At 40.8% G+C, this 27141-nt stretch overlaps 1 protein-coding gene across 2 annotated transcripts; it reads left to right on the forward strand.

Moving 5' to 3' along the window:
- Window positions 1–26447, forward strand: MRPL3 (mitochondrial ribosomal protein L3). Of its 2 annotated transcripts, none has more exons than XM_065665588.1 (10): window positions 1–133; window positions 1736–1914; window positions 2912–3003; window positions 3817–3915; window positions 7565–7664; window positions 9430–9490; window positions 15838–15946; window positions 18219–18296; window positions 19433–19510; window positions 25816–26447. In XM_065665588.1, the coding sequence occupies exons 1-10, from the start codon at window positions 33–35 to the stop codon at window positions 25963–25965; spliced, it is 1047 nt and encodes a 348-aa protein (XP_065521660.1). In that variant the 5' UTR covers window positions 1–32; the 3' UTR covers window positions 25966–26447. The 2 variants fall into 2 exon arrangements, with proteins under 2 accessions (XP_065521660.1, XP_065521661.1); XM_065665589.1 differs by lacking the exon at window positions 1–133 and adding an exon at window positions 1325–1425.
- The last annotated feature ends 694 nt before the right edge of the window (window positions 26448–27141 follow it).

The raw sequence follows: 27141 nt of genomic DNA on the forward strand, positions 1-27141 counted from the left end.
CGGACCAGGCTGCGCCGGAAGCCGGCGGCGGCATGGCGGGCTGGGCGCTGCTGGGCCGGCTCGGGGGCCGGCTGTGGGCGGCAGCGCCGGGGAGGCCGCTCCGGGCTGCGGCGGCGGCGGCGCTCGGTGACAGGTAGCGGAGAGGGAAGGGGAACGGGGCCGCTGCGGAGGAGCGCGGGCGGCGGAAGAACGGGCTCGGCCGCTGTCGCAGCCCCGCGGTGAGGGACGCCTCGGCGGCGGCTGCGGTCCCCGCCGCTGGGGGCCTCCGCGCAGCGCTCACGCGTGGTGGCCGGGCCCCGGTGCGTGAAGCCGCGGTCGCATCCGCAGCCTGCCGTGGCGACACAAGCAGGTTTGCAGCCAGAGCGCCTGGGCTTCGCAGTGAGCGCCTTGACCTTCCGTGTGTCCACTCCCCTCGGCCCCCTCTTCCAGCCAGCCGCGCGTGCTCCCTGGCTGTGTGGCCGAACACACCGCCTCCTTGTACCTGCGGAGGGTTGAGGAGCCCTCACAGCGAGCATAACGGGGCAGTGAGCTGTTCAGCGCTGCCTGTAAAACCGGTGCTTTTACACCCCTTTTTTACTGTGTTCCAGTTCTCGCATTCTCCTGGGTTGCGTCTTGGTAAACGTGGCCTGGCTCTGTCTTACCGGTAACCTTCTCATAGGTGTGCAAAAAGCCGCTCTCAGGTCCCCCTAAGCTTCCTCTTCTCCAGGCTAAACAAGCCCGGTTACCTCGATCCTCCTCATAGGGTGGGTGCTCCAGCCCCGGTATGTCTGTGCTCCGCTGCTAGATTCACTTGTTTTCCAACACCCCTGTTGTACCGGGTTTAGCATCGCTGATGTGGCCTACTTGCACTGCGGAAGGAGGGGTGGTAACTGCTCCTTCATCTCCTGACCATGCTTCTGTCGATGCAGCAGCTCAGGCTGCCGTTGGTCTTCATCGCTGCCAGGAGCCTGATGGCTCCTTCTGTACTTGTTTGCATTCCCCAGGACTCCCAGGTTCATTGCCTGACTGGGGAGCAGCTCTGCTGAAGTCACAGCCTGTACTTTTGCAAGAGGTTATTCCATCCCACGTGTGGGACTTCGCATTTCTGCTTTATGAATTTCATCAGGTTCCTTGTTGGCTTGGCCCTTTGACTGGCAGAGGGATGCCCTTGGGCATTATCAGCTCATCAGTTTTATTTGCAAACTTAGGAAAGGTGCACCCATCCCCTCTTACAGGTCACTGATAAGGGTATTGAACAGGACAAGTCTCTGAACAGACTCTTGAGGAACTTCTAACTGGCTTTCTTGTAGACTGCAAACCATTAACCTCGACTCATTCAGCCTGATGATCCAGCCAGCTTTTTGCCCACCCATCTGTGCCATAACATCCCAGCTTGGATAGAAGGATGCCGCAGGAGACTCTGCTGAAAGCTTTGCTAAAGCTGAAGTACGCAACACCCGCTGCTGTGTCTTTATTCATGAATCTAGCTTTTATTTTTCGTGGAAGTAGTGATTGTTTGATCTGGTGTTGCTTTCTCCCTTTTGGCACATTTCCAAATACTTTAAAAGTTAGATGAGAGAATGACAAAGAATTAGGTGTTGGGTGGTGGAATAGCATGCTAGTGTAATTTGGGTCTTCATGACTGTGTACTATATTGCATTATGATATGAGGTATGTGTTACATTATGAACATGCGTGTTACGAGGCATTATTTGAACTGATAAGACACTTAACACTTTTTCCCACCACTGGAAAGGGGGCAGCTGGGCCTTATAGTCAGGCACATCGACAGTGTAACGTGGTGGCATGAGCATCTTTCTGAAGAGAATGTCGAGTTCCTCAAGAAGTCAGCTGTGGAGGAGTGCAAAGCTCAGACAGCCAGCAAGCTGTGCCCTCTGAAAGATGAGCCGTGGCCAGTGAATGAGTGGAAACCAGGTGAGAAAGTATCCCTTCTGGAATACCTAACTCACGCTGAAATTGTTGTGTTGTTGCATTCAGTAACGCCAAGATTGTGTCTTGTATTCTCCTTTTTGCTTTTACCTCAATCATCCAATGCATCTGCTAGTGAATAAGTAAGTGTAATGTAGCAGTTCTCTAAAAATCCTTAAGAACCTTGTAAGAGCTTCACTTTTAACCCAAGTCAGCACCTGGCCAGTCCCACCTCTGCACAGTAATAAACTAAGAGTTTATCAAAAGAGACACTCGAGAATATGAAGTATATGAAGCTGAAAATGTTCCTGTAAGTATTGCTGGACTCTGAAGGTGTAGTATATAGTACATCCCGCTTCTATTCAGTGATCCCAAAGTCTGATGGGCTAGAACATAATAGAAAGGTTTTGAGCCTTCAGAAGGGTCACATCATTGGACACCAAACAACCACCTGACAGTCCGTGGATCCACAAGAAGATCCTCAGGTGCGACGGAGGAAACTGGAACAAAGAGCATTTTTCCAAACTTTAAAGCATTTATTTTTCATCTTGTGCTGTTTTTCATGCCCCAGACTTGACACACTGCCTTTGCTGTACAGGTACAGTGATAAAAATATGCAAAGGTTGGGATAGGAGGAACCTCTTACAGTAAACTTTTCAATAGTTCGGCTGTAATATTCTACAGGGGTGTTGTATTTTGCAGACACACTCCTTCCTCCCCCCCCCCCCCCCCCCCAATTTAGTCTGAAGCATTGCTTGTTCTAACCTTAATGGGGAAGCAGTCTTCATGTTCTGTCAAACACAACTGGAACAGATAGAACTTCACTGCGAGTGGGATTAAAAGCAATGAGCAGGTTATTCCAAGCCTACTCAAAGGGAGTCAGCAATGGTTTTTTTCTCCTTCAGCTCCTTAGGAAAGATGGGAAGTTAATGGGATTTTTCAGGTTATGAGATGGGCTCTTTGAAATATTAAGTGTGCATCCATGTTCTGTTCTGATCTACAGATTCCATCAGAGTTGGTGTTATTGCAATAAAACTGGGAATGATGCCAATATGGACCAAGTCAGGAAAAAAACATGCTGTCACACTGCTTAAGGTGAAATAAATAATAATGAATTTCATCTCCTACACTGTATGCGGATCCTTAACCAGAAGTTTCAGGCAAAAGTGAGATTTATCACTTGTATAGAGTAGGAAATCCCTGAAGAAGGGGAAGATGTCTTTCAGCTCTGTATACATATACACCATGGCTATTCTGTTTATATCCCAACACCAGAGCAGTCTGCCTTCTGCATCAGCCATTGAAGTGCTGCAGAACTGTGTGTAGTATTACCCAGGTGAGGGAGGATGGGAGGCAGCGTAAAGCTAGCATTAACTTCCTCACTTCAACTTAGGTTTTTTTATTTTGCCACCTTCAGGCACTTTAGGATTAGTTCCACCTTGGTTTCTGAGCCTTTATAGCCCTGAAGCTGCTGCTTCATATTCTGTGGCAGCTGCTACTGTGTTGAAGCTGTTGCTGCCATAAGATGGGCCATGGCTGTGAAGGATGTCAGGTTTACAAGACAAAGAAGCAGGAGTCAGAAATGCGGGTTCTTCCTGTATGCCTTGCCCCTGCATGCAGTAGGGGGTTTGCAGATCCTGCAAGCAAAAGTGTATTTGATTCCTAGAGCTTTTATAAACATGTGCTTTGTGTTATAAGGTTTTTTTGTAAGGTAAGCCTTTAATTGATTGGAAAAAGGATGCCTGTGGTAAAAAGGTATGCTTCCCTACCTGTAGGCTCTTATCTCCTGTTATATAGATACAAATGAAAACAGATACTGACTTAGTTTCATTTGTTTTGATAATCTCTTACTATGTTCTCAAAGCATACGCATCTGCTTATACTCGAATAAATACTGTTTTTCCTTAGGTGCAAGACTGTCATGTTTTAAGATACATTTCAAAAGAAGAGTCGGGTAAAAAAACATCTCAGCTGATTGTTGGAGGCAAAAACGCATCTCCTCTTTCTGTAAGTGAACCACTTTGGGTGTCTTTGTTAGAACAGTTGTTTCTGTTGTGACTACAGTACAAAAATGGCATAGGTATATTTCTCTAAAAGATTACTCGGCAGACATGCATGCTCTGGAATTGGTCATCTGTCACGTTCACCCTTGCTTGTTTCCTTAATGTCAATTCTTGGGTAAGAGAATAGCAAGAAGAACTTCCTGATAGTTTGGCTCTTGATTGTCTAGGAAGGCTATAGGTTTAGGAACTTGCTTTGGTGTGGGGTATCCCATGCTGATGAAAGGGTCTGAAGGGCCATTAACAGTGTAGGAACCTGTGTGTTCACTATGTCTGTGGGGAAGCAATATGAGACAAGAACTGCAAGGTACCTGCTTTGATGGCCTGTTGTAAACTTACCCTGCTTCATGGGTTGTTTAGAAGACAGTGTTCTCTAGCTTACTCTCTTTTTCAACAGGTCTGTTGAGATTGTTTTATTTGCATATAGTTTTACTGGTGAATAGTTTAAGACTTAAATTTTCAGGAGGATAGCTTCATGATTGTAGCTCATCAGCAGTGATATCAAAACCACTCGCTTGTTCAGACACCACAATTGCCTGATGTGGAATTCCCAGTCACTTTCAGGGGTTAAGGTTGTCTAGCAGAGCTGTCATTCCTGAGGAGGAAAGCTAAATTATAGATCAAGGCAGGAGCAAAGCTTTCCCTCAAAGGATTGCACTTTCTATGATCCCTTATTTCTGTAAAATACCACTTTTCACTTCCTGCAGTATCCTGACACTCATTTGTTTAATCTAGCGAGTGAAAAATAGGAATCCTGATAAGTTGGTGACTGGCTTTTTCAGGACATGGTGTTTCCCTTTTTCAAACAGTGTTGTCTCAGAACCCCAAAATAAATCTGTTACTTGCTTTTGCTTTGGTGGAGGTGAGGAAGAAGGAGCTTTTTCCATCTGATCAATCTGTTGGCTTTTATAGTATATTCTGATTTTGAGCAGGCTTATATCTTAAGGTATCTTCTATTCAGTGGGTTTATGCCATGTTTCACCATCATTACTTGTACTTTTCAGGTTTCTAGCCTCACTTCAGTCCATTTCCACTCTCCAAGTGTGCCATTTTTCCTGGAGAAGTGATGGCTGAGTTTTTTCTTTCCTCTTAACGTTTGTTTAAGACATGCAAGAATCATGTGAATAATAGTTTGCAAGTTATGTCTTGCACATTGCATGCCTCACAGCTGATCTTTTCATCAAGACTTTGTTGGCAGTGTTTCAGTATGTTGTCAGAGTAAAAATGTGCAGGAAGCAAGGAGGTATATAGCTCTCATAAACTAAGAAAATCCTTCAAAGCCAAACTACCTAAAAAGTCAAATCAAGGATTTGTTAATAGTTTGAATTAAGTGAAAGACTCTCTTGGACATAACTTGTCCCAAGTTAGCTCCTGGTGATTTGGTTGAACTTAGACTCATTTTAATAGAGAAATTCATTAAATATCCTTAGATCAATCTGTGGTGAGGACCTGGCCTGAGACTGAGTTGTGTAGTATTATTATTATTATTATTATTATTACTATTACTATTATTGTTGTTGGTGTTATCATCATCATTGTATAAACTAGATACATTATAAGAAGGAATCTGGCATGCCAGTTTTACTTGATAAGATACTAACAAATTATTTCTTTCTGTGGTTTAGCTGCAGGTTTGAATCATTGCTCTCCTGTGTTTATATGTCTTTTTATGTGTTTCTTTCTGAAGTGTCTGAAAGTGAGAATGAAAAAGAAGCTAAATGGTACTGTATTGTAGGAGCATAAGCAGCTTAGCTTCTGTTAATTCCTCACAGGAACATCTGTCTTCCTGAGATTCCTCACAGTTACTGGTTTTTAATGAATTCAATCTAATGATTCCCTCAGTAATTTTACTATCAAAGAGTTTCATGCATTTCTTCTGAGTGTCAAACTGCTTAAAAAATTGTAAAGGGGTATTGCGTGTTTAGCAAGATTCTTTTTCCCTTTTTAGGTTGCTGGATGTGAGGCTGTTAAAAGTGAAGAGATTTTTCATGATTTTTTAAGTACAGTTTTGTCAGTGTCCTAACAATTTTTTTGTGTCAGAAGTATTTGATATGCTTCCCTTAAGGGAGGGGATATCCATCGTTTTACTGTAATACTGGAGATATTGTTGGTATTTTTAAGAATTAAGAACGTGAGAATTCACTCGGTGTTCTCTTCAGCACTGCTTTTTAGGAAGGCTTTGTATAGACTGCAGTGTTTTGTATGTACAAATCCATCTCTCTGACTTGGCTGTTTGAAGATAGCTTGTTGTTGAAGTAAAACAGTGCAAGGCTGTAGCAGGACTCTTGAGATGTGGTTTCTGCCTTTCACTGTGCTTTTCCTCAGCTGTGGTAGCTCTTTCCAGGCACCTGTACTGAGCACGGAGCTCCCCTTGCTGTCACCTAAGGCAGCAGTTCTACGTAGCAGTGGAAGTAAAGGCTGGATATGTAGGCAGTTAGTAGGAAGGGGATTCATTTCTTTTTCATTCTTACGTATGGTACTGCAGTTTAATACACTTCTCCTCCATTGATGCCTCAAATTTTTGCAGTCTTAAGGGAGGTCTATTTAGTTGATGACTTTTCTTTTTAAAAAGGTATTTGAAGTGCTTTGTGCTATGAACTCAAGTTAACAAAGCAGTCAAAAGAATCTTTTAACTCTCAAGGACTTTGTATCCACACTCTTCTCAAATAAGGACAGCGTCATGAAGTTAAAACTTCTGCTTTGCGTCTAAGGCAGAGGTCATCATCATCTTGCGCCCTCCTTCTTCATATTCTCCTTTGTTCTCCTAACACTTCCTAACAGATTTTTAAAACCAAAAGGAAGAGCAACGTGCAGATACTCAAAATAAACCGTTTTAAAGTCATTAACAATGTTTTGTCTGAACATGCACACAGTTATTTCCAAGAGACAGAACTGCTGAGAAGTGAACCTCAGAGATGTGACTCTCCGAGTGTGACAGGACTGTCAGGTGCTTAAATTGCTTTCTAGAACAATTCCTGTGAAGAAAAATGAGCTGCGTTGTTTTCCTGTGGCCATAGTTTTCCTGCATCACTGTTTGCATTACTTGGTATCGTCTCAGTCGTCAGCTGTTCTGTGAGTTGGTGTGTTAAAAAGAGCTCAGAACAATTTTAAGCACTTTTAACTTTGTCAGACTCCTCTAACAGGAAGAGCTCCCCGTCAGTAAGTCAGCAGTAGTTTGACACTGAGTGTATCTTGCATATGTTAAAAATACATGAATCAGAAACACATTCTTCATTTTTCTTTCAAGAGCCTATTTTGTGGAAAGCGAAGCATTTGTAGAAGTTTCTTTAAGACCAGGCTGTATTTCTATGGTTTCGTTAGTTAAGTCCAATAAATTAGGTTTATGGTGGCATGGAACTTAAGTCATTAGAAGCTTTGAAAAAGAGAAAATGCTTATAAATTACTGCAAAACTCTTGGAAGGTCATTAAAAAGCAGTAATGTGTTATGTGTGTTCTAAATGATCGGTTTCCTTTTTCTGATCATAGAAATCTTCATGTATTTCTTGTTTATAAGAGGTAGCTGTAACATAATTAGTTGACAGAAATCCATGGGTATTTTAAGATCACTTATTCTTTATGGTTGCTCCTTGCTACAGAAATCAGAGGCTGCAATGGAAATTTTTAAAGAAGCTGGAGTACCACGGAAGCAGAAAGTGTCAGTATTTAACGTTACAGATGATGCCATCATTAAACCAGGTAATCTTTTTGAACTCCTAATGTTATATCCATAATGATTTACTGTCTGCCACTGGTAGACCTAAGCCAAGTTATGATGTGTATTTCATTTTGCTGAAATTCTTATTTCTGTGTCATTGAGCAAAGAAACCTTTTCCTTAGGGAAAGCTAAAACATGGGCTTTGCTTTCTGGGCGATGAGAAGTACGAGTTTTCCTTTCTTCTGGGTATTATGTTTCCATTAATTAGAAACTAAGGCTGATCTAAGCTAGTTAATATGAACATTGAGTTAAGAAATAAATGTCTGTAACCTTGTAACTGACTTGTTGGGATGAGTATGAATACATTTACAGGAAGTTCTCTTGATTCTCCTTATGGGAAGGGTACCCAGAATTTTGTGCTAATGTTTCTCAGGAGCCTAAAATAGCAGTTTGAGGTTTGTTCCTTCTTGTGCCTTCAGAAGTAAGACTTAGGGCTGCCATATATGGCATTTTTCTGATAGCTTGCCAAGTAAAATACATTAAAACATGTTATAACAAGCATTCTGACTGAAAATGAATACTAGAAGTTTGGAGGTTTACTGAAAAGTTTTATGTGTTTAAGGTTTTAGTAGCAGGTGTGTTTATGTTGCTTTTGTTTTGTGCTTTTTGAAAGTTACAGGTATTTTTCCAACAACTGTGTATGGTTGGAAATTCTAATGTGTTACATCTTTATTTGCCATTAGGGAAGGTTTTTTCAAAGACCTGTTTAAGATAGTGCTGTGTCTGATAGAAACCAAATCTGACATGAAGAGCAATTCAGGACTGATAAATGGACTGATAACTGAAAACCTCGGGGTAAAGCAGAATTCCAGGTTTTCAATAAACTGATTTTGCAGTGTCTGTATTTTGTACGTAACAACGTTCATATATGTGATTTTCTGTCAGTTGACAGGCATCTTACCCCAGCTGTGTATGGGTCATATAAATAGAACATGAAATGAGATGAGGATTTTTATGCTTGAGCCTTAGGAGCGGTTTACATCGTTTCAGTTTGTGTTCGTAGAGATTTGCAAACGGCATGACAATGGGTGTGAACATGAAGAAATTCAAATGTCTGGTTTTAGTTGACTTAAAACAGGCTGGAAACTGTTAAAGATTCAGCTGCATGGATCTTCAGATTAAAGTTCATGAAATCTAATGAAATATGTTATCAGTCCTGGATAGGGGTTTTTTTTAGCTGCTAATAAAAGGATAATGCACTTGGAGGAAAGAAAAATTGCTGAAGGCAAACCTCTAACTAAAATTAAAACACTGATACTGCAGGCACTTAGGGGAGTGAATGGAATTGCAGTCACTGACCTGCTGTAGCACTAGTTCCACTAAAGGTTAGTGTGTAGGTAATACCCAAGTGGATGAAGCTGTACTTCTGCCGCACTCTCAACACCTTGTAAAGTGCTAGTAGTTGTAAGTGGAGCGTGTTGGGTTTTCTTGCCAAGTTGGTTTATTTGGAGTCCTAACTAATTAAGCTTTTGGGGCTTTATCTCGTTTGGTCAGAAGTGCAAAGCCCCAGCCTTCCTTCCTACCCATCTGAAGTTGGGCTAGGAACTGAGGAACATGTGTTAAGTAGTGACTACAAAGCATCTGGTTTAGTCAGTGAGGCTTACAAGGAAGAACAAATAATATGTGAATAAAAACAAAGTTTTGTTTCCTTTCCTGTGACTGTAATTATCCTGGATGGTAGTGACTGGGCAGTGGTTTGAGGATTTCAGCACTTGGTTGAACATGATCTCTCCTCTTCTTTTGAAGGTACTCCTTTGTATGCCGCTCACTTCCGCCCAGGGCAGTTCGTGGATGTTACTGCAAAAACGTAGGTTCCTAATGATTTTACATGTACAGTTCATGTTTGAAATAGATTGAATGCTTTTTCCTCCCTCTACTTTGGCTTGAACTCATGGCTCACAAAAGCTGAAATACAGTTGCAAGGGTAGGGTCAGGAAATAGAAGTTCCATTCAGTTGCTGGGTCAAAAATACCAAATTCTCTTTCTCTGTTGAGGCTCACTTTTGAACATGGTAGGTAAACAAATAATACTGTAAGGGCTGTGGTTCCGCATGTGCTGTCTGGTGCACATACACAATTAGCATGGAAGGACTTTGGAAGTTGGGGCTTTTCAGCCTGGAGAAGAGAAGGTTGCTTGGAGACCTAATAGCAGCCTTCCAGTACCTGAAGGGGGTCTATAGGGATGCTGGGGAGGGACTCTTTGTCAGGGACTGTAGTGACAGGACAAGGGGTAATGGGTTAAAACTTAAACGGGAAGTTTAAATTGGATATAAGGAGGAAATTCTTTCCTGTTAGGGTGGTGAGGCACTGGAATGGGTTGCCCAGGGAGGTTGTGAGTGCTCCATCCCTGGCAGTGTTCAAGGCCAGGTTGGATGAAGCCTTGTGTTGGATGGTTTAGTGAGAGGTGTCCCTGTCCATGGCAGGGGGGTTGGAACTGGATGATCTTGAGGTCCTTTCCAACCCTAACTATTCTACGATTCTATGATTCTATGACTTGACAAACAGCTGAGAAAGAGGTCCTCAAGGTTAGCATGGGCAAAAAGGTCTGTAAGGCAGCATGTGTGAGGATGCGGAAGCAGGGAATAAATGCTGAAAGACATCAGTTCCCAGAAAGGCTGCTTAATTTTTATGTGGTGAAGAGATTCAAAAAAGGTATCATGTGCACCAAAAGAAAAGCAGAAAGATAGCTGAATACGTTTAGCAGGACAACAGAGCTGTCAAATTCCTCTGTTTATTTTCTCTCATTTTCCAGCTCATCTCCTTGCCAACGATGGCTAACGGTCCTTAATGTGGGAGGAATGATTTCCTCTCAGACCAATGCAAATGCCAAATTAGAGTGCAAGTGGTAAAGGGTGTCCAAGGATAAACTGTCATCTTGCAGCAAAGACCAGTCATGCCTCTTCTATTATGTCCATGATTTCCACTGCTCAGAACTCATGTCTCTGTATTTCAGTGAAGTGTATTTTTACTGTGTTGTGTTACAGAGCTAATGTTTTCCATTTGATGTTGTATTTTGTGTGTAATGGAGGTAATACCCAACTGGTCTTGTTGAAATATTGTCCACTGTAATTGTCTTACATGTGTGAAAGACTTGCAAATGTCTGCTATTACTCATAGGGCTTTATGTATGTGGGGAACCCAACCATGACAGTGTAGCCAAGAGTCGGTTCTAATACAGCTGCACCTATGAGGGCACCCTCTTGAGGAAAGGAAGCAGAGGAGTTGACTGGAATTAGTATTTTTCTATGTCAAACTTCTTTATGTAATAATTAAATCTGGTATATTATTCATTCTTCTTGTAAATTGCATTCAGCAAACAGCCTGTATGAGACAATAGCTTGTTTGCAAAGCAGTGCACTGTGTCATTAGGAATACAGCCATTCCGTGTAAATTAAATGTCATGCTTTGTTAATGAGGAAAAGCTTTGTTTTTCTAGAAACATTTCCAGAACTAGGAAAGGGGGTTTTCAGCAATGTGAAAGATACTGGTAAGCAGCCACAGGGTACTTACTTGTATTTTGCTGTATGTATTTGAAAATACCAGCAACCTAAAAATAGACTGGGCTCTTGGGAGTGTTCAGTGAATCCATCCTATCTTGTAATTCGTTATCTCTAGTCTGTCTTCTCTAGATATTTGTATGATCCCATTTGAGAAGTTAGCTTTTTGTCTATACTGCTGATTTTGGTAGCATACTGCATGTTGTCTTCCTGTACAGGTGAAGGAGAACATTCTATAGCTGAAGAGAAAGATCATTTTTTTTCCTTTTTTATCATAGGTTTTCCATCAATATGAAGGTGCAGTCATTCCAGTCTTCTGTATCTGTGCGGTTTTAAACCTTTTGCTGTGACTTACTCGCTTTCTGGTTTCTGCTTTTCATGTTTCTTCTTAATATCCACTTCTGTAGAATGCTGCAGTTAGCATATGCCTTTAACTCTTGGGCAAGAATTAAATTATTTTAGTACATTTCTGTACAGATTTCACAATGTCAGAGAAATATCCAAGAAATCCTCAGTGAAGGGCAGAAGAAGTTATCTTGAGAACGCAATTGGGCTGCACTCTGAGGGGAAAAAGGAGAATGTGTTTCACATTAAACTTGTGTTCTGAACCCCACCTCAAGAGTAGCCAGCTTCTACCTGCTGAGCAAAGAGGGAACCTGGGGAGCTGTGGTCCACAGGCTGAAATAACCCTTTGCATCTTAGTTTCTAAAATCCTCTTTTCAGAAGTGAAAGCTCCTAAGATATAGGGGCATTTTGAAAAGGTGCTTAAGGATATAATGCTGGTTACAGTAGGAAGCACAGTTTGATTTCCTTTCCTTCCTCCAGCAGTGTCTGTTTTCCCGATTCAAACCATTATGGACTTAGGAAGTGTTAGGAATTACATCTTTTATGCTAGTAAAGCTTTTTGAAATGTCTTTATGTGAATACGTACTTTATATATTTAAGACGGTCAGTAATTTTGTTTTACTGGAGGAAACACTGACGTGCAATGTTTGAAATCAGATAGGTGAAACTAGCAGTGCTGTTGAAAGCAGCATTATCAATTCTAATTATTCCTTTAAAAGGGAAAGAAAGAAAACTGATGTCACCATAAAGAGGAGATAATAGTGGAATATAAAGGATATTTTAATTTTTAACCAACTCCTGATGATTCCAATGAGGAAGATACCATTTTGCATGCTTCCTTCTGCCAAAATGTCAAGCAAAAATACTCTCCTTACAAATGAGCAAGCTTTTCTCCATTATTGTGGCTTCAACAAAATACTTGCACTACATTTCAGAAGTCTTGGTTAGCATCTTGGTTTGGTTACTGAAGTGTAGGGTGGTTATTTATTAGGACTGTCTGCTTTTAAACTTTCCTCGCAGAAGTTTTGGTCTAAGGCTTTTGAAATGCTTTGATTTATTTATACCTGTGTGAAGAAAACCACTTTCACAAAAACAGGAAAGCTGAAGATATAAGCAGTTTGTTTTTGTTTGAAATCTCATAACTTGTTCAGCACAATAAGAGTAGCTTTTAGAGCACTGACAGTAGGCAGTGCGTCTGCATGCTGTCAGTCTTCTTTAGTGCTGGGTTTTTTTTCCTTAGCGCTTACTTAGAGCGGTTTAAAAGCTCAGTCCTTATGTTGTGTAGCAGTCTGTAATGACAAGGCTTTTCCTTGGTGCTTCAGAGATCTGTTTCAAAATTGTGGGAAGGCTTGGTGCCTTTTTTGGGACAGAAGTAAACTTCAGAATTCCTGTGGCCTGATGACCCTGCTTAGCCCTGATAAGCTTTGGGCGCTGTTCAGAAACACTTCTCTCACAGACTGTGCTTCTGTGACCTCTCTAAGCTGGCACAGTAAAGGCTGCTGCCCAAAGGGGAGGTGGTGCTTGCTCCCACAGAGTTCCCATCCACCTTCTATCACTGGTACTGGCATCCTGAATTGCATGAGGACCAGTGTGGGTTGGTTTTCAACTGGATCAGTTGCATGCTCTGGCTTGCTGATAGGCTGAGTGAACTTCTTCACGAGTAGAAAGATATCCAGACTGTGGGGATGGGGAAAGGTGGTACCATGCCTTACAGCAGTAGCCCAGCAGGGTATGGAGATGGAGTTGTGTTATACCTCCTTTTCCTGCCACTTCATAACCAGTTTCATGAACATTTCAGGACCTCAGAAATTTTGTCACTCCAAAGAAAAAGCCAACAATAGCTTTGTTTGAAATGTGCCAGAATTAAGTGGTGATTCTGATGGGTTTATGGCTCATTTAAGCTTTGGTTAACAGTGTAGTCTCAGCCTAAAAGTATGCTCTGCAGTCGTCTGAAGTTATTTGGCTAAGTAATTGGAATCCTTTTCCTCTACAGCATCTGAATAATTGTCTTTTAAATTAGCCAGGTTTGAAGAGTTAGCAGCACACTAAATTGTTGCTTAATTAGAGTTCTTTATTCCAGTAGCTTTCTAAATGAAAGTTGTCTTATTAAGTACTGGCATTTTACGTGTATCAAACCTGGAAAATGAGGTTTTATACGAAATTAGGTACTTGACCTGAACAGCTGCTTTCTTGCAGGTCAGATTAGAACAACTGTGTGTAATTAAACTCTATTTTTTATTCTAGAGAAAGATTCTTTTTCTTTAACATTTGTGTGTCTTAGTTTTGCATCTCATCATTGCTGCCTGTGGCTCCTTCCTGAGACTGAGGTAATTATGCTTCAGTGAAGCTAGGTAAAACAAGTGAGTAAATTCTATGTGGTGAACAACAGTGGCATTATACATGTCAAACCTAATAAAGATAGGTCTTGTGCATGTGATTTTTGTTCAGATCATGGTGTTTAATGTTACCGTTGTCAGAACAAAAATGAGTCCTTGATTCAAGCCAGGACAACAGGCAGAAGATGTTTTAGCAAGGAATTGCAAGTATAAGCAGGATGATAAACATTCTACTTCAGTACACTTCAGTGTATTAATTGTGATAATGTGTTTAATATCTGGTTATAGATTAAGATCCCACTTTGACAAACCTTCATGTTTTCTGAAAATACCAGAGGTTGGCAGAGCTATGGCTGAAAGCACAAGTATTTTTTAAACCTTTGTTTTTCTTTACAACTGCCCTATTCATCATTGCAAGCTTTTAATGTAAGTTGATGCATGAGAAACTGCTTAACAGAGCATTGCATCCTTTAGACTTCTGTCTTGTGTTCCTGAACCTGGGCAGCCCATGTCCTCCCTCCCACAGAAGCCTTCAGCTGCCTTGCTCCGTATCCCAGTGTTGCACCACCATCTGTTGGGCTGGAAGGACTCTCTTGCGGATGGCAACCATATGCATGAATTGCCACCTGGCAAGCCAAATGAGCGTATTGCTACTTTAATCATGATTTAGCATTTCCTTAGTTACAGGAAAATACTCAGGGCTCTTTTTGCCGGTAATTTTTATTTTAAACAATTACACGTCTTCTGTGTCCATTTTAACTGGAATTGACCACTAGGTTCTGAGCAGGGAAGGGGAAACCCAAGAGACAGACACCATTGTCGTACAAGTCTTGTTCTCTTACGTTTCTGTGGCTTTAGAGAGTCTTTCCTTTTTGTAGCTGGTTTGACTGTGTTTTGACTTTCTCTGGGCAACTAGGTATGCAATCAGAGGAGAATTCTTCAAGTGGAAGAGGAAAGAATCCAGTTTTTGTGAATGTTGGTGTTTTCCACATTTGTATATTTATTCCAGCTTTTAATGGTAGTGCTTTTCTAATCAGGGGACTAAGCAAAATGTAGCCCCAATATACGGTGCTCTATACATGCTCATATCCAGCCGGGAGGTCCTAATGCTTCAACTAATAGGACTAGGACATTGCAAAGTGCATTAGCAGCGAAAGGATTTCTAGACATCGGAAGAAAAGGATCATCTTGTGAAACTAATAGAATAGTCAGTACTGCCATAAACCCTGTGGACTGACTTTTCCTTTTGGAAAGGGATAATGCCATTTTAAACGCACACTTTAATCGGCTTTTCTTTTATGCAGTAGTGGGGCAATTTTTCCTATTGAGTCTGTCACTGCGGTAAGCTGAACACTCCAAAGCTAGTAATACCATCATGTGCCTCAGTGATTCAGGAATGGACTCTGAAAATCTGCTTTATTTGTTGTTGCGGTGGTTTAGACCTTATTTGTCAAATGGGTACAGATCACTGGAGCTAAATATTATCACTACACACAAAACTGTTTTCAAGTGGTTAGTGCATTTAAATAGTGTGGAAAAGTTCCTTGGTTTATTTTTGTGCTAGTCTAAGCAGCCATCTCTTTCCTCTCTTGATGTTATTAAGTTTTGGTATGTGTTATTGAACAGTTGCTTTTTATTCAGGTGTTTTGGTCGGGGCTTTGTTTGCTCTGGTGTTCACTTGGTGAAAGCTTCACTGCAATACCATGTATTAAGGACAGTCACAGCAAGGAGCACTTTGTTAGACTTTTTGCCTATTTGACTGTCTTCTAATGCTTCTTATTCTGTAAAGCAACTTTTAATTGTTGCACTAGAACATGTTTATGGTATAAAATGCAGATTTATTTATTTAATATATTCTTCTCTCTCCTGGGCTTTGCAAAGGTAAAAAGATCATGAGCCTGACTGAAATGAATGCTGTTGCTGGAAACCTGAAGTCTGACTAACCCAGGTTTGTTTCTTAATGATTTTTCTTTTCAGAATTGGTAAAGGATTTCAAGGTGTCATGAAAAGATGGGGATTTAAAGGTCAGCCTGCAAGCCACGGCCAGACAAAAACTCACAGACGTCCTGGAGCAATATCTACCAATGTGAGGATTCTTATTTCCTGTTTCAGCATTCTTCAGTGTTTTTAAAAGTGCTCACAAAGAAAGAACAGTTTCACAATAGTTAGCTGTTACCATCCACTCTCTGCTAGTAGAGGATCCTAGCTCTTCCAAAGGAAGTACAGGAACCTGTAAAATGAGCAGTGCAGATAGCTGTTCTCTTACACTTTGATTTATGAGTATTCTCTCTGTTGCTGGTAAGCAAGCAAAACTTATTTTAACTGAGCAAATTGTGGTATTTTGTAGTATAGCTGAGAAAAATAGTCTTAATGATTCAAAGAATGTTCTTAGAATCTTCTATCACAGCATTTATAGATTGGCAAGGATTTAAATGTTATTTAATATTGCAGATATGGTACTATTCTTCAGAACCTCAAAGATGGCTTTTGTCAGCTTGCCTGGCTTGTGTAGCTGCTTAATGAGCTCTTAGCTTACCAAAGTAGCTTGTTGATTTCTAAGTATTTTTTAAGTAGAGTACAAAGTAACATTGTTAGGGTTGAAACTAAAAATAATACTAGTTTAAAAGCACTTTGGAACAGATTCATTTAAAACTTTGTCCCTTTAGAAGCTGCACAATATTGAGGCTGAACTAAGAGGGATTTTTGCAGACTGGCTTTGTTATACAGCATTAAGACCAACTGAGTCACAGCACTGAACTTGAAATGTCTGTGCTTTTCTTAGAGAATCAAAGTAAAAATTAAACTAGTATTATTAATAATGCTCAAGAGAATAGTAAAAGCAAAAAGGCACCAGAAAAATGAAGTTACAGTAATTGAGACTGTGAAAGCATAAACTACTGATTTACAGTCCTTCATTTCTGCTGGAAAATGAATTCTATACCTTGGCACTGTTATCTCTGAAGGCTGAAGAATGTAAATATTTGAACATACAACACTTTCTGGTTTAGCAGATGGTGTTCATTTTTACCCTTCTTTACTTTTCTTTAAGTTAAACTTTCCTAAGCAGTAATGCTGGATATAATTTCACTAAGTGTCTTGAACTGGAAATAATATTGGGAATAGGTATGATGGATGAAGAGGAAACAAGGTGAAAGGATGTAAAAGGGGGAAAACAATGCCTCTGTTTTTATTTTGCAGTGTAGTGTTGATCACCTCAGATGTTGTTGTAATCCTGGATTCGTCAGTACAGAATCCTGTCCGTAGAACTTTATTGCAGCCGGTTTCCTGAAGTCATTATTTTTACACGTTAAAAAAACCCCACAAAAAAGCAACACACAAAAAAGAAAACCAAAACCCATTATTAATTAATAACAGAGTGGTGCAGGAAACTGAAACAAATCCCTTGATAATAGTGTGGAATTCACTGCGCTTATTCTTGCCTTTGCCTTTCCACCTTTCTTTACTGAGTTGTACCCAGCCAAAAAAAAAAAAGGGGTACAGAAACAAAGCAATAAGAAGGAATATGACTAAAAACCCTGTTCTCAAAAATACATGCTTTTAAAATACAATCTGGTCTACATCAGTATACAATTGAGAGAAGCCCATCCAGTCCAGCCATTCCCCAGCACTGCCAAGGCCACCACTAACCCATCGCACGGAGGCCTCGTCTCCACGCTGTGTGAACACTTGCAGGGCCGGTGCCTGCAGCCCTGCCCTGGGCAGCCTGTTCCAATGCCTGAGCACCCTCTGGGGCAGGAATTGTTCCTCAGCTCCATCTAAACCTGCCCTGGTGCAGCTTGAGACCGGTTCCTCTTGTCCTGTCCCTTGTTCCTTGGGAGCAGAGACCGACCCCCCCTCGCTACAACCTCCTGTCAGGCAGCTGTAGGGAGCAATAATGTCCCCCTTTATCTTGGGTTAGCCAGAGGGGGGAAGCTGCAGTATTGGCTTCATTTTGGCAGCCTCACAGGGCAGGAGTGTGCTGAAGCTGTGTTGGTAGCATCCACGAGTAGTTTAAACAAATTCCGTTTCCTGCAATCTGTTCTATAGGTGAGTGTTTGGTGTCGATTTTGCTCTGAATCTATATACAGTAAGTATTAAGCAAAGCTAGAATTCCTTTGTTGATGCAACAGTATTTATAGCAATTTTATGATTGAGGTAAAGTATTTCAGACAACATATAGAGTAATATCTAGCCTCCAGTAGGAGGTATTTAAAATGCTAGTCAATAGTAGATACTTTCAATAGTACATATTTTCAGCACTGGAAATACCAGTAATTTTTCTTGTGCCCCTCTTTGAGTTTTCAAGTGTACCTCCTGCAGTTACATTATTTATTTTCTTTTGTCCTGTTTTTATCTAGAAAGCTTCCAAAGTTTATCGTGGAAAGAAAATGCCTGGTAAAATGGGTAACATCTATAGGACATCTTTGGGATTAAAGGTGAGTTCTGAGTATACTAGAATGTGTATAACGTGGTTGCATTGCGAAGCAATGGACTTAGCCATGTAGCCTTGGATTGGTGTACTGCCTGTCATTCCTGTCAGAATACAGATGGGAGTTTTCATTAGGGACTGTAGTGACAGGACAAGGGGTAATGGGTTAAAACTTAAACAGAGGAAGTTTAGATTGGATATAAGAAAGAAGTTCCTTACTGTAAAGGTGATGTGGCACTGGAATGCGTTGCCCAGGGAAGTTGTGAATGCTCCATCCCTGGCAGTGTTCAAGGCCAGGTTGGACAGAGCCTTGAGTGACATGGTTTAGTGTGAAGTGTCCCTGCTGATGGCAGGGGGTTGGAACTGAATGATCTGAAGGTCCTTTCTAACCCAAACCATTCTGTTTCTATGATCCTGAGCTAAGCAAGCTGGAAAGACAAGAGCAGCAAATGTGTCTTCCTGTCTTCTTGTTGGTTACAAATAAGTTATCTGAGCTCTCTTTGCATACGGGTACCCTGAGAACTGGAATTTCAGGTGGTGCCTCCACATCTGTTGTGTTGTTTTTCACTGTATCCCTTGACTTCTGCTTTTCAAGTGGGAAAGCAATCAGGCTTTTGGTGACTTTCAGTTAATGTTTTTGTGCCTGTTCTGCTTGTTCATTCCCAACCCAAGTCTGAATTGTTTGAAGTCCAACCTTTTTCATGGTCCTCACTTTCAATCTGTCCATATTCTGATGTGTACATTGCTGCAGCAGTTCTTGGGCTTTTACGGCTACTATTCTCCATCTCTGAAGGCAACCTCTGTAGTTTGCACAATAAGCGTGGTAACCTCTAGTTTACTGAAAAATGTTCTGCTGTTGCTGTTACAGGGAAAACTTGGGTGCTTGTCGGTATTACTCTGAACAAAGAGCTGCTTGGCCAAATACAGCCTGATCACAAGCCCTTTAATAGACTCCTGCTTTAGAAAGCTGTGAACTCAGAGTAGCATCTGGCTGAATTCTGTAGCAAGTTTAGACCTGTACAGAATATTCCCCTTGCCCGCACTGCCACCTCCAGTTAATCAGTTTATGCTTTGCAGGACTATTGTTTGTAAAACTGGGAATATCTAAACCAAGTAAGCTCAATGTCTGCTTTTTTTTCCTAGGTGTGGAGGATCAACACCAAACATGACATTATTTATGTAAATGGGTCTGTTCCAGGTCACAAGAGTTGTCTGGTGAAGGTACGTTTCCTCGTTTCAACTTACTGGTGTTGGTAACTTGTAAGCTCTCTACAGCTTTTCTTGCAAAACAAATGCTGGTTGAATGCAATCTTCATTTCTTCAGAATCCCATGTTGTGCTATTGAAATAAAGGGCAATAGGGTCAGTTCTCTAAAGGAGACAGTGAGTGACCACTCTACTCTAAACCCCTTGTTCTTAGCTTTGCACTGGGGTTGTGCACCCACGTAGCGTGTGTTAAAGCAATGCAGCGCTGTAACCCTGTGCTGAGTGTTTCAGGTCCATTCCCTTTTAACACTAGCCTGAGTCAGTAGTGAGATTACAGAGTTTGTCAAGCTCCTATGTTTTCAACTGGTTTATTGTGTTCTTGACATATTTTTGCTATGGGCATCCATGTTTCTGTTATGTATTTTCTAGTTATGTAGCTGAGCTCCATGGTTACTGGGCACTAACTAATGCAAGTTTTCAGATAAGTGTTTTACACACATCAAAATGAAGTTTATCATTGTGTTCCTCCTACTGGAAATGAGGCCTTTTTTGTCTGAGTGAGTTATCTCTAAACTACTTTGATTGTAATGTCCAGCCCAGGCCTGGAGATTGCATTACACATTTCTCTCCCCCGATAGTGTGAATCAGTTAACAGATGTCCAGGAGAAGTAGGTTTCAGGATAACTTTAGGAAAATTACTGGGCATGACATCAAGGGCATTAATTAAGACTATAGTTTTTGCTGGCTTTCCCTCTGTACATTGGACTGAATGACCTTTTCTTAACTGTGTTCTAAATGTTTTATCTAATCCTGAGCCATGAACCCAATTGCTATGTATTAGTCCGAGTTTTAATTAACTGTGGTTTTGTCCCTTGGAGCTCTTTTGACATAATACAATATTGGAAAGACATTGACCAAAGTGCCGCAGACCCAAACTTCCATGGCTGGGTTTTCTTTCCCTGTTTAATCTTGTTGCACTCATATGGGGTGGTTTTAGCTTGTTTCATGCCTTTCTTCCAGGCCATTTTCTTGTTTGCATCTAGACTTTGACTTTCTATACGTTGTTGGATATTTGGGTCTTTAGCTGGGGAGAGAAATTATGGCATTCATAATTACTGTTCATTTCACTAAATACATGCCTGTAATTAGGTAGTACTAATGTCTAGGGTATTTGGATCTGTCTTTGAGCTCTAAAAGTGGAATATCTCATAATACTTCTCTCTTTGTGTGTCTCTTAAAAGGAAAGCATTTATGTTCAGTACCCACTTGGTGTTGCTTGGTAACCATTAAAACCACAGTGCACCTTAAAGCATACATTTATTTTGTATGTTTTGTATTTTTGGAAACTCAGTGCATCAGCGCTGTATCCAGACGGAGATGAAGCACTTCAATTTGTCAAGTTTCATTTTCAGCAGTATAAAAGTGCAGAATAGTAGGATTGATGGATTCCGGATTTAATTGGAAATCAGGTTTCATTTGTGCTGCACGCTGAAGCATGCACGTAAATCAGTGACATAAGTAATGTTTCTAACCGACTGGAAAACTAATGGAAAAAGCTTACTTTAGCATGGAATTCTTTCTCAGTGATGAGGTCTAATAAAAAGCAATTTTAGCAGTCTGCTAGGATGTATGGAAGTTTTCTGTTATAAAAGTAACATCACAGAGTAAGCCTGTGAAAATCAGCATGTTGTGCCTATCAAGATAGCCTGCCTCAGGTAATAATACCTGTTTCTCTTGGTGTATCTTAGATCAGGGCCTGTAGTTGCCATCTGTGGTGTCGATCCTTTAGGGAAAAAGCAGCTAGTTTTTCCTTTGGAAGCTTATGGCTTTCGAGCGTCTCTCCCAGGTACATTACCAAAAAGTTCTCTTTTCTGTCAGCTCGAGATGCACAAGTCTAATTCCCTTTTCAAGTAGATTCTTTATAATGGAGGGGATGCTAGAACGTGATGTTTTATAATTCAGGATGCTATAGTTTATCTTTGGTAATGTTTTATACCTATCCTAATTTTAAGTTAATGTTTTATACCTTTCCTAATTTTAAGGCCAAATTTTAAGGATTTTCTTAGGACATTCAATGTCAATCACTTTGAGTATATCACTTGTAGAGAAAGCAGAAATTCTGGCAGAACTTGTAACCCATAGGAGTTGCTTAGCAAGTTAGCTACTGAGCTGAACTTTTTGATGCTAGAATTAAGTTAAACTTGAAGTACACTCTTGCTTTAGTATAGTATTCTGCTTGAGCTGATAACTTTGGAGTCTTCCCTTTGTATGGGCTGTGCTCAGATTGTGAGGACATGCAGGACTAGTGTGATGCCTTCACTTCTTCCATGTTTCCCTGTCCCTTTCCTTTGGGTGGTGAGGCGCTGGCACAGGTTGCCCAGGAAGTGGTGAATGCTCCATCCCTGGCAGTGTTCAAGGCCAGGTTGGACAGAGCCTTGGGTGACATGGCTTAGGGTGAAACATCCCTTCGTATGGCAGGGGGTTGGAACTGGGTGAGCTTAAGATCCTTTCCAACCCTAACTATTCTAGGATTCTGTGATTTTATACCTGGGGCACCCTGAGGGAGTCGTGTGGAGTTTCTTTAAGATGGAGTAAGGCCGGTCAGAAATGAATATAATTCTTGGACTCAGTTTTCTGTCTAGCTTCAAAAATAGCAGAAAAGCTGAGCTAGGTAATGTATGACACCTGAGGAGGTTATTTCGAACATTCTCTATATTTAAACACATTTTGCTGTTTAGCAAACAGCTTGCCACCTTTGCTATGATTGCTAGCACAGCCTGAAGCTATTTTAAGCCGTAAATGTGAGTTCTGACTTAAAGAATCAAGTTTTAATGTGTGTTTATGACCATACTATGTATGTTGTGGGAATTGATGACTGAATCTGTATCCATTTATGCTAACTGTTATGCTGTCAATGTATGGGCTATGCATATTCTTAATTTACAGTGTATGAATTGTTTACAGAACCTTTTATGACTGTTTTAAAGATTTAGTGGCAAAATCCCAACTAGCTCCAATTTTAGTTACCTCTACTATTTTTCTTAATATAAAAACTTCACAGGGAATATACTATAGTGTATATATACTGCTATATATACCGCCTATTTGTAGTACAGTTTGCTATAATATATAGGAGCATTAATACAGAAGTTGAGCAAGCCCAGTCATTATGTTATGTTGAATGCTTTTATGGAATGTAATAACCAGTTGGGCTCTTGGCCTAACTCCTTCAATGGGTGAGTGCTAAATTCACTGGATTTTAGTAACATGGAGCATTAAAACTTACTCCTTTATTAAGAATGCTCCCAGAAGGTTACTGGGAAAATAGGAAGAGCTGTGCTGGATCACACATGCTTCTTCTCTGTGTCCATGCTTCTGTAGGCAAATGTAACTGCTGCTGCATCCCGTGTAACCCCTTTATCGTACTGTGAAGTGATTGTGCAGGAATCTGAGGAAATACCTCCAGGAGACCTTTGCTGTGCTGCACCCTTCATAAATGTAAAGGGAGTCATTCAATAATTCTCTTGAGAAGACAGATAAATTACAGCATGTTTTAAGTTGCTGATTGGTGCTTTCAGAGTAAATTTCATATAAATGAAATTTCATATAAATGAAATTTAGTTTTTCATTTTGATGGGAATAATAATATCTGTCTAACAAGTTTTAAAACTTGGGAGAAGGAGGTATATTCGTTCAGTTTGATAGTGATGCTCCAAGATGGTGCTCCAGGAGTCAAACTTAAATTGCATTTGAAAGCAATGAATGTAGGAGGTGATGGAAAAAAGGCAGGACTTTTTGCCAGTCAAAAGAAATACTTTGCCAATTATACCAATCAAAAGAAAGAGCAACTCAGAATAAAATCATTTTAATACTAGATGTGGCTTGTACTTCTGGGATCTGTCAACCCTTTGAGGAGTTTCGAAGGGCTAAAATGAACAGTATTGTACTCCTCTGAAACAATGGTCTGTTGAAAATGTTCTATATGAATCTTAAAACTACTTTAAGAATTCTCCTTATCACACAAGAGGCACTATCTTCAAAATGCCACTTGACATTAATATGTAAAATACAGTGTTACGGCTGACCAGAAATCTTACATTCATTTAGATAGAACTAATGCAGGACTAAGGTTAGACTGTTGGGTTCGCTTTTAGTTAAGCGCAGATGTATCACTCCCAAGCCCTGTGGTAAGAAGTTGATCTTTTTTCTAGGAAAAGAGGGGGGGGACAAGGAAAAAGATAGGAAAACAAACATTTAAATTCCTTTTGTTTTCCTGGTGTCCAAAACTCCTGTAATGACACAGCTTGTATGTAACAGCACGCATTGTTTAATGATGAGAATAATCCAAAATAACAAAACAGCCATGAAATACCTTTTAATAAGATATGTATGGTATGTCATCAGAAATAAAGTAATCTTCCTAATGTTATTGTAACTTGTGTAGAGACCATGGAGGTTTTTATTGTTGGCAAAGAAGGGTTCTGATGTGTGATAGGATTAGGGAATGTAAAAGAAATGAGCAAGGGGAATAATATGGAACTGGTGAAGTCATTAAAATATGTATTAATGCAGTAGAAGAAACAGCAGCAATGTATGGAAAGGGAAGGATGACTTCTCAGCCTCAGCAGCTGAGCTGGCACTGTTGAAGCTGTCGGACAGGGTGTCGGACTGCTGCTGGGGCTGTTGCAGTAAAGGTCTTTGGACTTGGACCTCAGTCTCATTTACTCAATGTCGATAGATAGTATAAGTTGCTGTACAGGTACTTCAGTAGTTCTGCAGGGCAGTTTACAAGTCTATAAAGAATGCTGTTCCGACGGAGGTTTCTGCTAAAGGAGGAATCCTAGAATGGTTTGGGTTGGAAAGGACCTTAAGATCATCCAGTTCCAACCCCCTACCAGGGACAGGGACAGGGACACCTCACACTAGACCATGTCTACTTGAAAAACTAAGTAGCCGTCTCAACAGCACGTTGAGCCTTTCACCCCCTCTTTCCTAGTGAAAGGTTTTCTTTTGTTTATTAAGCCTGCATTTAGAAAACTGGAATTCCTCAGGAGAGAAAAACCTAACAAACAGGCAAAGCAAGTGTTCCAGAAGCTAGAGTTTAAGCCAGATTTATTGTGCACTTCATCTGTAGGGATCCTCATGGACTTCGGGAAAGGCTCAAGTAATAGCAGATATGAATTTGGTGAATGTCATGCTGTCAGAACGTTCAGTGGGCATAAACTTGTTTTATTTAATTTCTGGTGTAAATCACAATTGTCCTGTGCGAGGTTTGTGTGCAGTTGAGTAAGAACAAGCTTCCTGTTCTTTAGAAGCCCACCACACAAATAAGAGAGAGAGCTTATCTTCTCTATACTAAAATTTGGTCTAGTCTATTCGTACTTTCTTTTCTAATCCAGTTGAATATAGGGGCTGAAAGGGATTATTACAGCTCAGGAGGAAGATCGCATGTAACAATAATATAGAAATGAAGAATTTATTATTAAGTAAAATCCCATCGCCTGAGAATCAGCGGCTCTTTTTCTGCAGAGATACCGGCTTTCTATCTTCTCCCACAGACAAACTGCTTTTGGCTGATAATTCCAGCTCCTCATTTTCTTCAGAGATTGGAGTTTCAGGGGCTAGATTTTAAATCTCTCCACATATAAAGAGGTCAGGAAGGGAAAGGGATTTCACTGTGGCTCTACAGTTCTTGGAAATTAACTTTCTGAAAGCCTTGTGGTTGACAAACTTGAGTACTGGTGCCTGGGTGAAGAAGTTTAGATGCTCAACTCTGCAGTAGCCAGAGGGACTGAATGCAGCACGTGCACATATCTCTGCAAAATGCGTTGCCATCGTTCGTATTGTAAATATCAAAAGCATGTTTTGGTTGTAGAAGAGGCGATTACACTGTATAATGTCACTTGGTATGTCACATAGGAAAGAACTGGGGCATAGAAACACACTTTAAACGAGTCATCCTTACACACATTTGTATTAATAATACTTTAAAATACTGAGCAATGAATTCATGAGGGTAGGCGCTGATTCTCTCACAGTCGTGATAAATTTATCACAGTGATAAATTCTCCTTGGGTTTTTTGTGGGGTATTTTTGCTGGGTTTTTGAAAACTTCTCCGTGACAGGTGATGTTAAATTCAGTAGCTGGGGTTGGTGCTAAAATGACTGATGATAATACCTGGAATTCTTCATCTGAACAAGTGTAACGTGAATGCTGTTGGGTGGTTTTTTAATGATGCATGCAGATGATTTCTTTAATTCCCACTGTATCACTTCTTGAAGGTCTTCTGTGAACCTTACCCTTCCCCTCTTGCTTTTTAGGTGAGAGACAGCAAATTGCCTACTTGCAAGGACCACAATAAAAACCCTCCGTTCCCCACATTTTTTGCTGATGGAGATGAACAGCTACCAGAAGACCTGTATGATGAGGAGGTTTTCCAGTTCAAGGATCCATCTATCACATACGCGTAGCGTTCTTTATGTATTTGAAAACACAGTTCTCTTACTGTCATGAACTTTGCAGTGCTGTATAACAGTAAACCTCTGAATTGCAATTTGACTAACTGACTTGAACGCCTTCTTGCCATTTTGGTCAGGTAATAAGATTCGCCACTGTCAATTTTGAACCTGTATTTAAAGCAGCAGGAGAGTCTGAGGGGTAGGTTATAAAGCACACCAAAAAGTGGACTTCAGTGATCTTCTGTCCTCTGTCTCAGGCTGTGAAAACTTCCACTTTACTGAAAAGGGCTGTTCTGAAGATGGTTCCATTGAGTTTTCTGAATGCTACAAACTCAGCTTCTCTTTTGTTTCCTTTTTTTGTGGAAAGTATTCTGGCCAACTCTGATCGCTCAAAAAACTTCCAAATCTGCCTTGGCATCTGGGGAGGGGGAGGAAATCAAACAAAATTATAAAGAACAGTCCAAAATAAAGCGTATGAAATGTGTTGCTCTGTAGCGGTGTGAGCTTGGTTTGTTTCCCTCTTTTCACCAGAGCTCTTTCACTCCCTTTGGTTTAGTGTTGAGTTTAACATAGAAGATTTTCTAGAGGAAAGATTATGTCAGCCACTGTCTGTCTCTTCAGAGGGATCTAGGATTTCTATAGCCCCAGAAGGAGTCAGGACAAAGGAGGAGTTTGCTTTGGTAGATGAGGATTGGGTTAGGGATCAGCTATGCAATCTGGACATCTGTAAATCGATGGGTCCGGATGGAATGCACCCACGGGTGCTGAGGGAGCTGGCGGAGGTCATTGCTAGGCCACTTTCCATCATCTTTGGTAAGTCGTGGGAAACGGGCGAGGTGCCTGAGGATTGGCGGATGGCAAAGGTCACACCAATCTATAAGAAGGGCAAGAAGGAGGACCCGGGTAATTATAGACCGGTCAGCCTTACCTCCATCCCTGGAAAGGTGATGGAACAACTTATTCTTGACTCCATCACTAGGCATATCAAGGATGAGGGGGTCATTAAGAACAGCCAACATGGTTTTATGAGGGGGAAGTCATGTATGACCAACCTTATAGCCTTCTATGAGGAAGTGACTAGGTGGAGGGATGATGGTAGAGCGGTAGATGTAGTTTTTCTTGATTTCAGTAAGGCATTTGATACTGTCTCCCACAGCATCCTCACAGATAAGCTAAGGAAGTGTGGGC

This window comes from Lathamus discolor, chromosome 2 (assembly GCF_037157495.1).
Source record: "Lathamus discolor isolate bLatDis1 chromosome 2, bLatDis1.hap1, whole genome shotgun sequence".
NCBI classification, from domain to species: domain Eukaryota; kingdom Metazoa; phylum Chordata; class Aves; order Psittaciformes; family Psittacidae; genus Lathamus; species Lathamus discolor.

Coding starts and splice junctions, on each gene's coding strand:
- MRPL3 (XM_065665588.1), top strand. CDS start 33: ATGGCGGGCTGGGCGCTGCTGGGCCGGCTCGGGGGCCGGCTGTGGGCG. Junction 3,004..3,816: donor ATGCTGTCACACTGCTTAAG/GTGAAATAAATA, acceptor GTTTTTCCTTAG/GTGCAAGACTGTCATGTTTT. Junction 9,491..15,837: donor GTGGATGTTACTGCAAAAAC/GTAGGTTCCTAA, acceptor TTTTCTTTTCAG/AATTGGTAAAGGATTTCAAG.